The following is a 12999-nucleotide window of genomic DNA, read 5'->3' on the forward strand; positions in this document are numbered from 1 at the left end:
CAATATTTGGTGCTCTTCCACCCTTTTATTTTTAATTTTCCTGAAGAGTTTCTAAGCCCTTATAGCTGGATTCCAAACACACCTGCTGTCCCACCATATTTATGCTTTTTCTCTGTTGCACATCTGCACCAGTACTTCAAGCTCCTCTGTCATGTTGCCTGTCACAGGATACTTAGGTGCAAATATTTCAGCTTTTCCTATGACATCGATGTTTGCAATTAGCTCTTACTCATCACTTGACTTTCAGATTCATACTAAGCATGTCTGTGCTCAAGGAGCCTCCAGCTCCCGGGTAGAGATGCCTGTCAGCTGCATCATGCATCATTTGCTGACCATGGGGCTTTCAAAACTTTTGTCCTGAATCAGACTTAGCTAAACTGGGCAAAGCCATGATCAGGCCCGCAGCTGCTGAGCAGCAATGGACCATTCCCCAGTCTTTCCTCCTCTTCTCCCCCATCCAAGAACACCCAGAACAACTACACCAACCTCCAAGACAGCAGTCACACCATCCACCAAACCAACAAACACTGTGCATGGCACTGAATACGTTATCATCCTCTGGAGTATCTAATCAAGTTTATCCTCAATAAAATCAACAAGATACCTACTTCTGGTCCAATGTGGTCACCTACAATTCTTACAAAGACTCTCATCATCACAGAATTTAAGAGAAAAGCTACACTGTTCAGAAGTTTAGGAGCCTTGTTATTAGGGAAAACATGGACCTACCAGATCTACTTCATGTAGCAACATTCAGCTACTAAAACACACATGTATAATGAAGGTCAGAAATAGTAATTTTATTATCTACAGTATCACATCTAAATATGTGGGCTTACAGCACTTGATGTTTCTAACTTCACTTTTAGCGAAATCAGGTTCTGCCAGTCAACCAGTTAGATGCCTATACCATTTACATGAAGAAAAAACATTTTCATAAGAAGAAATGTTACCATATATATCTTCAATTATCATATCTCTGAATTATTTTATCTGAAAGTGGTGAGATTACATATTTTTAAAAGAATCTGAAGACCTTCTGCCTACTGTGGTTTATGCACAGAGAATACTATTTCTTTATGTGAAACTCTGCTTAGCATAGCACTATCCCATTATACCACTTTTCTCCTGAAAATCAGATTCACACAAGCTTTTATGTTTTCTGAAACTCCAAATATGGCACTGTCGCTATTTACTCTTTTTCCCCCCACGTACACAAGTGTCATTAATTGCAGGAAGATTCCACTTTCAACTGTCTTACCAGGAACACCACTTCGATGTTCTATAAAACATTCACATGCTTCATTCTTTTAGTTCAAAAATCGTATCAAGTGCTGCCTTTCGGCTTCAATTGCCTCGTCGTTACCTCGAGCAGGCACGGGTTCCACCGCCCAGGAACCCAGGCCAAATGAGCACACACACCACCATGGTGGATGCAGCACTTGGCACTTATTGCAGACCCATCTAAACTTATATAGGGCACCTGTGACATCCAAACTTATATAGGGCACCTGTGTGTGGAGGCACGCCCCGTAGCCCATAGCGTTAACATCGCTTCCCATATTGGTTGGCCTCAGAAAAATCCTTTATGCATCAAGCAATCAGACCACTGTTTTCATCCCTGGCCACACCAACCTTTCTTCCTACATATTCCCCCTTTTTGTTCTCTAATAAGAGAATCTCCTCTATTCTGTTGCTTCCTTTAGTTTTTCTGAAATATTATACGGGCACATGCCCATCTCCCCTATTCTTTCCGCTATTCTTTCTGCTCAGCGCGAGGTCTTCCGACCGCCGTACCCTACAATCAAGACGTCAAATAAGCTCCAATACATTCTGGACATAGTACAGCACTATAGAGCTCTACGAAGATCTCAAACAAAACAAAACAAAAAGCCTAACTATGTTGTACCTGACAAACTCTGTTCAGTATTTAAAAGGATGATGAATCTACTCTTAGTTTAGTCAACCTAATAGCTTGTGATTGAATATTACAGACACATACATTTCACGTCCAACAACAATCCTATGACAATATGCACAGCAAAACTAAAGCTAAATTTGTTGTCTTGTTTCCATTAAGCTAGGCTAGGTAACAACTACACCGATAAGCACTTCAAAACCAGCATGGCTGGAGAAGACCTCAACCTATCTCCAGTTAACAGCCACTGAGGTCAGTCCTAGAGCTTGTCTCTGCTAACATATAGGGATATACCTACAAACGGCGGCACAAAACTGAGATCCCTAATCCTTTGTTAGTAGTGGGGGCATTTTTTCCTCAACAGAAAACACAGAAGTCTACATGATGTCACTTAACCTGGAAAAGCCAGAGGTAGTAGCAAGCACGCTTTATATTCCACAGCTAGCCCTGCTGCCTTGACCCTTCCTCTCCCCTATAACCCACATAAGGATTTTTTACTCCACAGTGTAGCCACAGCACACAGAAGGCTGGCTGGTCATAGAAGTCAAAACCTACTAACTTGTCTGAGTTCATCTGCTTTGTACCTTTGTTTGTAAAGCTCCAGGGCCTTTAACAAAAACTATTAGTGCATATAATCCGCACAGTGTTTTAATCTTCAGAATGCTTTTTAAACAGCTTAAGGAAACTGCTGTGTTTGGAAAGAAGGACAAGACTTCAACCTATAAAGTTCTATAAATTATCATATATTGTCAGATATTATTATTGTCTGAATACACATCTTTCATATGAATGTTACTTTTGCATGCATTTGTTCAATCCCTTTCCTACTGTCATTTTTCATTTTATTTCTCCATTTGTACAAAGACACCTGTTAAAAGTCTACAAAAAAATTAAAACTTAGAACTAAGTTTGCTATCAAACTTCAGGCTATAAAGAATATGCAGCAACCACATTCGCTTTTAGTAGAAAGTTGAACCCTACTGTACTACAGATCATTGTATATGAAGTTCCATCCTGATGTCAGAAACTTGGAAAAGGACTTAAACCTGTAGCCTTTCTAAGGCTCTACTACTACGCAGCAGACTCCTTTCTGCAAAGAAACAAAGGCCTGAATCCTAGGAAGTGCTTGGGTGTTCTCTGTAATACGAATTAAGATGTGTGTATTTAAACCTAGCCCCTTCACCCTTCACTTTGCTAACTCAGGCTTTAGCACTTTCTGAGATTACTAAAAAACAACGTGGCTGACATTACACTTCAAACACTCCAAGGGTGCTAAATTCATTAGTTCTACCTTAAGGTCACTCTTTCAATCCAACAGCCAAAATCTTATTCACACTACTGCGATGTTATCTTGGAAAAAAGAAACTGCAAAAAACAATTCAAGACATCAGCTTAGATACTTCTTACAAGTGACAAAATCATCACTAAAAATCCAAATCACAGTCAATACATTTTAGCAAGTTTCAAGAAAGCAGGAAAACTATTCTTTGGTTGTGCTGTAAAACGATCGAATTTTAACAGACCAGATAAAGGAAATAAAGGAAAGAGAAAATAACATTTCAATACCTGATAATTAGAGCTTTTAACTATTAGCTGAACTTGATTTACAAACAGTATTTACTAGAGTATCTGCTGGGAATTAAGACATACAAATAATTAAATATCCTTACTTTCCACTACACTTGTTTACCAATTTTTGTATATATAGTTTAAAATTTAACAAACTCAATTTTGCCTTATACTCAGTGGACATTTGTGTATTTATTATGAAGATTTTCTGAACATAGGGATTGCGTCTTCACAATTCTGAATGGTATTTTTGAAACGAGGTAATATTTTTGTAACATACTAGATTAATTGAACCTGTAAAATTGAAACATATGTTTAACTATATGCACTGTAAGAAGTGTTCATAACAAAATGGGGTACATGTCTACCAGGTAAGCATATTTGTCTATATAAATGAGGATGTCATTTTTTTCCTCCCTAAAAGGGATCATCTTGGAGATTCAAGACTCATTAACATGAGAAAAACTAGATTCTCTTCACCTCAAGTAACAGTGTCCTTAGAACTGAGAGCTTTCTGTCTAGCTTGTTAAGTTGAATGTACGCACAGCATTTATTTCCAGTGCTAAAGAAGTAATTGCCTCAAAACAGGCCCCTTAAATTCAGATCCTTACCTACAGGGCTCAGAAGATCCTGACCTCAAAGCCATCAGCTACATCACCCAATTTATCTGTTACAGTGCAAATATTTATACAGTTGTACCATTCTCACACAAATGCTGTGTTTCAACAAATCTTAAATTCTTTTTATTTTACTCACCTGCACACTAAGATGAATCCATTTCTTCACAAGAATTCTCCCCAATGTTATTACTTTTATTGGTGGCTGCAAACCATTTACTGTGCGATAATAAAACATGGTCTCTTTCTCAGAGATTGTGAGTTTGAACACAGTCTGCCCATCAATAGCCTTTTCTATCACACACCTTTGGAAATAACCAAGAAAAACAACATAAGGTCAGAGGCACACATATATACACATTCTTGCCAAGGTGCTATCTTGTAAAGTGATGCCAACCAGAATGTATTAAAATGAACATTAAAAATACAGCTCTTGAGAAGATGCTCAGTGACAGTAAAAGTCACATGTACTAAGCATAAAATGATTTTCACAAACATTTTCTTTCTTAATTTGTGATTAATATATACATAACACACATACATATATCTATTTTTTTTAGTGCATTCACCCTCATTTCACTTCGCCTTTCAGGGTTCTATGACAGAAAACACAGGGGCTGGCTTTTGCTCTTAAAACAAATATCTAAGCTTCTGCCTCATTAAATTCTCTGCTGCACTTTGCTTACAAAGCTCCACAACAGAGGGCATCCTACGGAGATGCTTCTAACAAAGAAAACATAATATACCTATGACAGTACTATGAATAACATTTTCTAGAAATAAAATTTCCATTTTTTCACCAAAGCAATCCACTTAAGGCAGCAACATCACAAGCTTTTCCAGTACTGTCCTTCTGGCACTGTCTTTCTCCAACCGAAGGGAACCGAGCTAGGCACGAGGGTTATCCAGCCACTGGTTAGTTCTTTTCCACCAAGTTTCATCAATATCAAATGCAATATGGACAAAAAGAAAAAAAAATAACAACTATAGCAAACCACATTGCATATGTGTTCAGATAGGTTTGCCAAACTGTTCACCACGATATCCAGGTTCCTAAAGGCTATATATGTTTGTCAAATGGATATCTTACTTACTAGCAGCATCCTAAGTATAACACAAGAACAAACACCTACGTTCCAGCTTCAGTTGCTTAAAAAAATCCAGTTCCAACTTACTTATAAAAAGCCAAATATTGTACCAGTTACACCAGAGTAAATTAATGCACTACTAAATTAGGAAAAAGGTATATAAAATTGAGACCAGGATCTACTTATATGTATTTCAGAAAAAACATATATCTGCTGATAAACTTCTTCGGTTTTCTTCAGCCTCACTGATATATATTTACAAAAGAAAAGAACCATAAAGGCAGTTCTTTGATACTGCCATTATTCACTGATTCACATTTAATTCCGTGAGGAAATTAAATTCACCTTAACTGTTTCCATTTTAGTCTGTTGGAATGTTGTCATTAAAATAACTCACAGAATGCAGACTATTTTCCAATCCTTCCTAAAAACATATTACTTGATATATTAATCTTTTTAATATATTGTTTGCTTGTAAACATGGTAGTTTTGCTAGATAATAAATGTGAGAAAAAGCTCAGTTAAGTAGCAAAATATTTAGGAACTGGATTTAGCCAGTTCCTGGATAAACAATAATTGGATAATCCATTTTTTGTTTATTTTGCTTATCTAAAACAAACATCCCCACATTTTTTTTTTATCCCACAGGTGTCATGACTTTAAGAAGGGAAGTGACCTTCATGAATATCACTTTGAAAACTGCAAACAAAAAATATGAATTATAACTTACTGTTGAAAAAAAGAAACATCAAGAAAGGTAAAAAACAGGAGAGAGGAAAAAGAATTTTTTAAAAAATGATGCTAATGGATTGGAAACAGGCATAAACATTCCTAAACATTACTTCTGACTAAGGGCGCTGTTTTCCATTCTAGCCAAGCTTATAGAAAGAAACCACAGTTCTTTATGAAGTTTAGGATTTTGGTAACCTGCAACTTCACCGAGCCAATCTCTGACTAATTCACAATGCTGGGGTGAAAAGGAGCACCAGCGAACAAAAAAGTCGCATGTCAGCTTTCCATATAGAAAATACTCTTTAGAGCCCAGTGTGGATGCACTGCTGATCCTCAGACATTATCTGGGAACTGTGACTTTCTAGTGAAACTGCCCTATTTAGAGAGGGAAGACTTAGATGGTGATGAAAATAACTTTACTTAATCTAAGCAGGCAACAAACCGAGTACAGAGCAATATGGTACAGACATCATAGCAAAATTCATACGATACAAGATATGAAATTAAAGCAAATGATAATTAGGCAAATAAGAAACAAAAATAAAAGTAAACATAATAAATAACATGTATTTAAAAAAACAAGGTAAAAGTCACCTCTTGAAAAGACTAATACAAAATTATTCTATGCAGAATAAAGTCTTGCTCACTAAATGGATTCAGCGAGTACATTTCAAGAATAGCTTGGAACACCCAAAAATAGGAACATCTTCATGACCACAGGCTCAAAAAGAAAATCAAATGTATGGTATCTTAAGGCAATTCATCCCTTCAGTCTAATCAGTAATGTATAGCATCTGAACTTATATAAAGTTAAAATATTAGCGTCTACTTCACAACCCTTTTGTGCACAGGAAATCCACCTCGCTTCTTTCTCACCACTTTCTGATCATCTTAGTCAGCCCAACTCATGCTAAATTAGTATAGGCTTCCTGCAGTGCTTACGCTGACAGGCTAAACTTCTGCTTGTATTCTCATTCCGTTCTATTTCTAGTAGCCATCCTGTGTTCCATATACATGTATATATACACACACAGTCACTAGAGTCTATGCACAGGTTTACTGAAAGCATTTTGATTAACTGATGAATATGCAGCATGGGGAAAAGAACAATTCACAGAATGGTTGAGATTGGAATGGACCTCTAGAGATCAAGTCCAACCCCCCTGCTCAAGCAGGAACACCTAGAGCACGTGGCAGAGGGAACAATTCAGGGAGAAGAGTTTTGTTCACTTACTGCACTCCTGCCTGAAGGGAAACAAAGACTGAACTTACAAACGTGTTTTCACACTACTCTCTTGCTTTTCTTCAGGACCACCATAGCTCTTAGAGTAACATTCAGGATTCAAAATAAATAAATAATATGACATGACTTTCTATGAAAGCATATTCTCAGCTTCACATAACAAATCTTAATATAAGAAACTGATGAAGAAAATTCTCTTTCCTGTCTTTAATTACTCATACATAAGTTTTTCTTGAAAGTGAGCAACTTCTAAGGGCCCTCAAGTTTTGGATCCTTGTTTCACACATTGCCACTTCAATAAGCTCAGTAACTCCTAGCAGGAAAATAAATAAATAAAAATAAATCTATTATTCTCTTGCAGAGGCACATCCCTAGCTGGGGAATAATGGAGTTCTTCCAAGAAGGCAAAGGATGTCCGACACCAGGTCTTTAGGGTTCTGTCCGTAGCTCTCTCGAGCAGTTTGCATTCAGCACAGAGAAGTGCATTGGTATGGCAGACCCCAGAACTGTGGGTCTCCTGTATTAAATATCAGAGGAGTTAGTAACTGAACTATCTTGTTAAATTTGCAATTATTATACTTGTAAAACAAGCAGCAGGGTCTGGCCCATCTTCCTGGTGTTGTCAGGTTGCAGCAAAAAGACTTTGTTCAAAAGGGTTCAAGTTCAGTGAAGCCCTTCTGCGAGATCCGTGGTTCAAAAGGTCTCTCTCACAAAGGACTTCAAACAAAACAAAGGAAACCATCAGGGACTGCAAAACATAGGACACCTGGCAACCTAACTGCTTTTACCAACCCAAAAGACTTATTAAATCAATACAATAAAAGAAAAATATATATTATCACTTTAACACTCTGTTAGGCTGTTTCTCTTTTGTAGAGTGCCTTCCCAGTTAGGTTTCAGTGGCTACTTGTGTGGCATGAGTGGCTGAGTAGCCTTCTGCAAGCAAGTGCTTAACATACAGGTATCTCTACACTGTCCACGGCTATGCTGCCCAAAACACCTGAGTTATCTCTATAACTTCCCCAAAACCAGCATCCTGCATTCCTTCAGCTCTGCAGAGAGGGACCTGGGTGTCATGGTGGACGACAAGTTGACCATGAGGCAGCAGTGTGCCCTCGTGGCCAAGAAGGCCAATGGGATCCTGGGGTGCATTAAGAAGAGCATCTCCAGCAGGTCGAGGGAGGTGATCCTGCCCCTCTACTCAGCCCTGGTGAGGCCACATCTGGAGTATTGTGTCCAGTTCTGGGCCTCACAGTACAAGAGGGATGTGGAGCTGCTGGAGAGAGTCCAGCGCAGGGCCACAAGGATGATCAGGGGCCTGGAACATCTGCCCTATGAGGAGAGGCTGAGGGAGCTGGGCCTGCTCAGCCTGGAGAAGAGAAGGCTGAGAGGGGATCTAATCAGTGTCTATAAGTACCTCAAGGGAGGCAGTGAGGAGGATGGTGCTGGCCTCTTTTCACTGGTGGCCACCAACAGAACTAGAGGTAATGGCCAGAAACTGAAACATCGAAAGTTCCAAAGGAACTTAAGGAAAAATTTCTTGACAGTGAGGGTGACAGAGCCCTGGAACAGGCTGCCCAGAGAGGTTGTGGAGTCTCCTTCTCTGGAGATCTTCAAAACCCGCTTGGACGCAGTCCTGTGCCACGTGCTCTAGGTGACCCTGCGTGTGCAGGTGGGTTGGACTAGATGACCTCTAGAGGTCCCTTCCAACCTTAAGCATTCTATAATTCTATGATTCCGTGAAAGAAGGAAAATTTACATGGGCAGCATTAAAAAAAAAAAAAACTCTGGGCAACAGCCTGTCACCTGGTCCACTGGCCACAGTGCTGCCCAACTTTAGATTTTCAGGACTGCCCTACAGCACTGTCATTACTATGTGTTGAGTAGCAGCAATCCCGCAGAGCAGGATTGATCTCTTACAAAAATCAAACAAAGCATCTCAATTTTAACATGATCTATAAAACCCACTGAACAAGAGTATTTGTGCTGTGCACATAACACAGCAACAGTGGAACAGCAAAGATTTACATGGGTCCATAGATAACCAGACCCCCATGGAGCCCTTTTTCTGCACAGCACTTAGTAAGTCAAAGCAAGGCACAGGCTTTTGAAGGGTTTAGATTCCATGCAAGCAGCAGCCTGTCACAGTGGCAAAACAGCTCCACGGATCTCACTCGACAGCTCACTGCAACAGCTTGCCTGGAAATTAGCAGGACTTCTCTGCTTCAAGTTAAGCATATGTTCTGCTGAGAAATAATCTGATATGTATCCACACACACAAGCTCTTGCTAGAAGACAACCGCAGTCATGGACTGTTCAGGATTCAAACGTTACATGGAAAATGCTGCCCACGAATTATACCAGGCTAAAGCTCCAGAAACTTCTTCACACACCCTACAGCTGAGCTGATTTAGCTTAAGCTCAAATTAAAGTCATTTTTGCCAGATGAAGCTTGCATTTTTTCCCATTCAATGACCACAGCAATTTCAGTAGGGTAATGATTAGAGCTACGTTGATTTTTTTTTTAAGGTAATTTTTCAGGCATTTAGCAGACTGCAGTTTTAACTGTTGCTAGTATTTCTAGTGATTTTCGCCCACCTAGACAGAACGTGTTTGAGTAGTACGCAAAATAGGTATCAAGAATGATGCACAGGGTACATCATGACTTTCACTCTAAGAGCAAGTTAAGATTCTAAGTGCAAAAATATTTGAGATACAAAGTACAGCACATCCCTTCAGAGCATGTATGTGCTTCACTTTAAAAAGGGTCTGCATAACCAGGAAGAGGAGGCATCTATTCATTTTTATGACAGATAAAATGAACTTTTCTGCAGGATTTGTGATTTCCTCCCTCCCGCCCAAAAAGGTCACTAAAAGTCATATTTGCTTAAAAAGTGATATATAGGCAAGCCAAGGGAGAACTACATTTAGTTATTGGCGAACACTTTGTGAAACTGCATAAATAGTTTGAATGGGATAGTTTGTTGCAGTATTAATGTGAGCTCTGATTTTCAACGTTCCACATATCTTCCAGAAAAGAAAGAAAGAAAGAAAATTGCCCTTTTATGGTGCTAAAATATTCACTTTGAGATTTGGGGGGTTTGCTTCCCTTTTTAAAGGAGTAAATTCATATTAGGGGGTTCCTAAAAATTTTAGATCACTTTTCCCATCATGCAAACAGCAACAGCAGAAATCCTTGAAACATATCTTTCCAGAGGCTTTCAAAAGGAAAAAAAAAAAAAAAAAAAAAACATGATTTAGAAGCACAAATGTACATCTTAAAGCACAGTCATAGATGTTGTGTATCAATAGTTCCACTGAAAATAAAGGGACTATCATGTGCATCAGCACTACAGAAATTGATCCGACTAGTCCTGACACTTGGGAAGACCCCAGCCTAAATACAGCTTTAAAACGTCATAGTTTCTCACTGTACCTTTTTAAAATTTTAAATAGCTTGCTAATAATGACTGTGACTACAATGATCAATTTTTCTAAGAGCATCAGGAAAGTAAACACCTGCAATGCTACTTACATTACACCTTCTTGCTCAGGTTTCAACCATACAGTTAATGTAAATGAAGCTGCAGGCCTCAGGGAGCGGGGAGCAGCGAAGCAATCCCTGTGATCATGAAAAATAAAACTGGAAGCGTTGCTGAAGGACCCTGGATGCACGTCCCTTTTGTCTTCGGTGACACAGGTACCGAGGCCTTCTGAAAGCAGCAGCTTGTAGGAAGCAGGCGAAGACCTGTACGGACACTCCTGAATACAAAACCTCTGGGTGCAGGACATAATACTCTCAACAGCAACTGAGCTATGACAAAAAGTACCTCGGTCCAGCAGCCCACAGGTGGCTTGAGTTGGCACAACTGACACATTCTTGAAAGCTCCCACATTTTCTAGCCTCGGGAAATGCCCCTGAGAGCTGACCAACAGAAAGGAGTCATAGTAAGTTAGGATTAATGTTTCAATAGCATGAAACAAGAAACGACACCTTACGGAAAGAGCCCAGCAATTCATGTTTACAAAAAAGCTCTTCCTGATTAAAGCATCCGTAAATAAGTAATGATCTCCATGGCGGTGGCAGGATCCTCAGACGGGTGCTTTAAGGGATTACACAGTGTTTCCTCTCGAGAAGGCCAGCGCGAGGACTCCGTCACTGGGGGCATCGGCGTCTTCTGGCGGGCGGCAGCCGGTACCTGCAAAGCACACGAAACAGGCAGGGTCACCGAAGGAACCTGCCATCTCCTCCTACGGTCCGGAGACAAAATCCCTCCTTCCCCTTTACGGCAATATGCCAAACATTTACACTTTAGCTAGCTAAGGCCAAGAGAGCTCTCGGAGGAAGGGCAGGGGACTAGGCCTCCTCAAAGACATCTGCGCTCAAAGCAAATCAGATTTTAACTCCAGGTCTTTTGCACGTGGCAGCCAAAGCTCACGCTTGGCTCTGCGTTTTTAAGTAATAATGATGGAATATGGTAACAAGGTACAGCAGGGAAGTTGGGCATCAAGCTCCTTGGGTGGATTTTCTCATGGTTTTAGTGCAGTTCACTAAAATTTGCAGTTAAAACCCCCTGCGCTTAGTCCAGTAGCTTTGCATTTTTTTAAACCTGCAGGCTATGCAGACTATCACCCCAACAGCTCTGTTGTAGCATACCTAACGCGTGGAGTTAAGCACTGCCAGAGCCTCCTGGCATAGCATACACAGCAATAATAAATAAAGAAGGAAAAAGTTGACCTCTGAGTTTCCACGTGAAAGCGACACGACTCCCTCAAGTTGCCGGCGCCCCGCCGCCCCGCTCCCGCCGCTCCTCTCGGCAAAGCGGATTAGAAGCGCGTCCCCATCTGTCCCGTGCGGGCCCGGGACCGGCCGCCCCCGCGGGCCGGTACCGGGCAGTACCCGGACCGGGCCTCGCCGCCCCCAGGCCGCCGCCGTTACCGTTATCCGCCGCGACAGCTCCCGGCGCCACCAACGCCGCCCGCCGTTGCCTGGCGACACCTCCCCCTCTTTTTCTTCCTCCCCCTCCTTTTCTTCCTCCTCCTCCTCCTCTTTCCTCCCCTCCTCCAGCGCGGCCCGGCCGCCTCCCGCGCATGCCTGGGGGAAGCGCGGGGCGCCCCGCGCCGCCCTGGGCGTCCGCGTTCCCTTCCCGCCACCTTCCCCGCAGGGGACGGGACGGGGCGACCGGGCAGCCCGCAGTGTCCGCAGGACATGGCGGGGACCCCCCAGGCCGTGACAGGGGGGCCGGGCAGCAGCAGGTGCCCCTTGATGGAGGGAGTCCCCTCCGGGCAGGGCAGGAGAGGCCACCTCAGGTGAGCTCTGCCAGCTAAAGCTTTGAGGAAGCGAGGAACTCGCAGGCTGAACGAGACGCCCTTGGTGCAGATTTGGGCCCCTTTTCATGTGCAGGGAGAGAAAGGAATTGATTTTAGGCACACTGAAGAGAGGGAAGTCTGAAGATGGGTTCAAAGGCCCAGGGAAAGAGCAGAGTGAAGGTTATAACCAAGTGTAGTTTCCTCATACACATCACCCTCTGCTTCTGTGAGGGTGTATGCACAACCTGTACCTCAGCAGACTGGCAGTGATTTGTACACCTTGCTAACCTTTAAAACTTCATCTAATCTCATGTTAAAACTGAGGTAGAGCTAAAACTGTCTGTTTTTGCTTTGGCCTGACTGACATATAAGAAGCTACATTAAGGCCCAAAGGTGTCCCGTCAGGGTGGGATGAAAAACAGATAAACATTTGAATGCTGACTTCCAACACTAAACACAGCCAAGGTCTGGCATAGCAATAACAACCCTTCAAAATAACACAAAGAAGAAACATCAGCAGGC

General features: G+C 41.5%; 1 protein-coding gene across 1 annotated transcript in view; it reads right to left on the reverse strand.

Moving 5' to 3' along the window:
* USH2A (usherin) overlaps window positions 1-11225 on the reverse strand; it is a 356467-nt gene extending 345242 nt beyond the window's left edge. The window contains exons 1-2 of the mRNA XM_088531950.1: window positions 10703-11225; window positions 4244-4409 (exon numbers count right to left, since the gene is read on the reverse strand). Of these exons, the coding sequence (XP_088388076.1) occupies window positions 4244-4409; window positions 10703-11187 (651 nt within the window). The 5' untranslated portion in view covers window positions 11188-11225. The remainder of the gene's footprint in view (window positions 1-4243; window positions 4410-10702) is intronic.
* Between the last annotated feature and the right edge of the window lie 1774 nt (window positions 11226-12999).

This window comes from Tinamus guttatus, unplaced genomic scaffold (assembly GCF_059628265.1).
Source record: "Tinamus guttatus ecotype Peru unplaced genomic scaffold, ASM5962826v1 Tinamus_guttatus_pri_ptg000033l, whole genome shotgun sequence".
In the NCBI taxonomy this organism is placed as follows: domain Eukaryota; kingdom Metazoa; phylum Chordata; class Aves; order Tinamiformes; family Tinamidae; genus Tinamus; species Tinamus guttatus.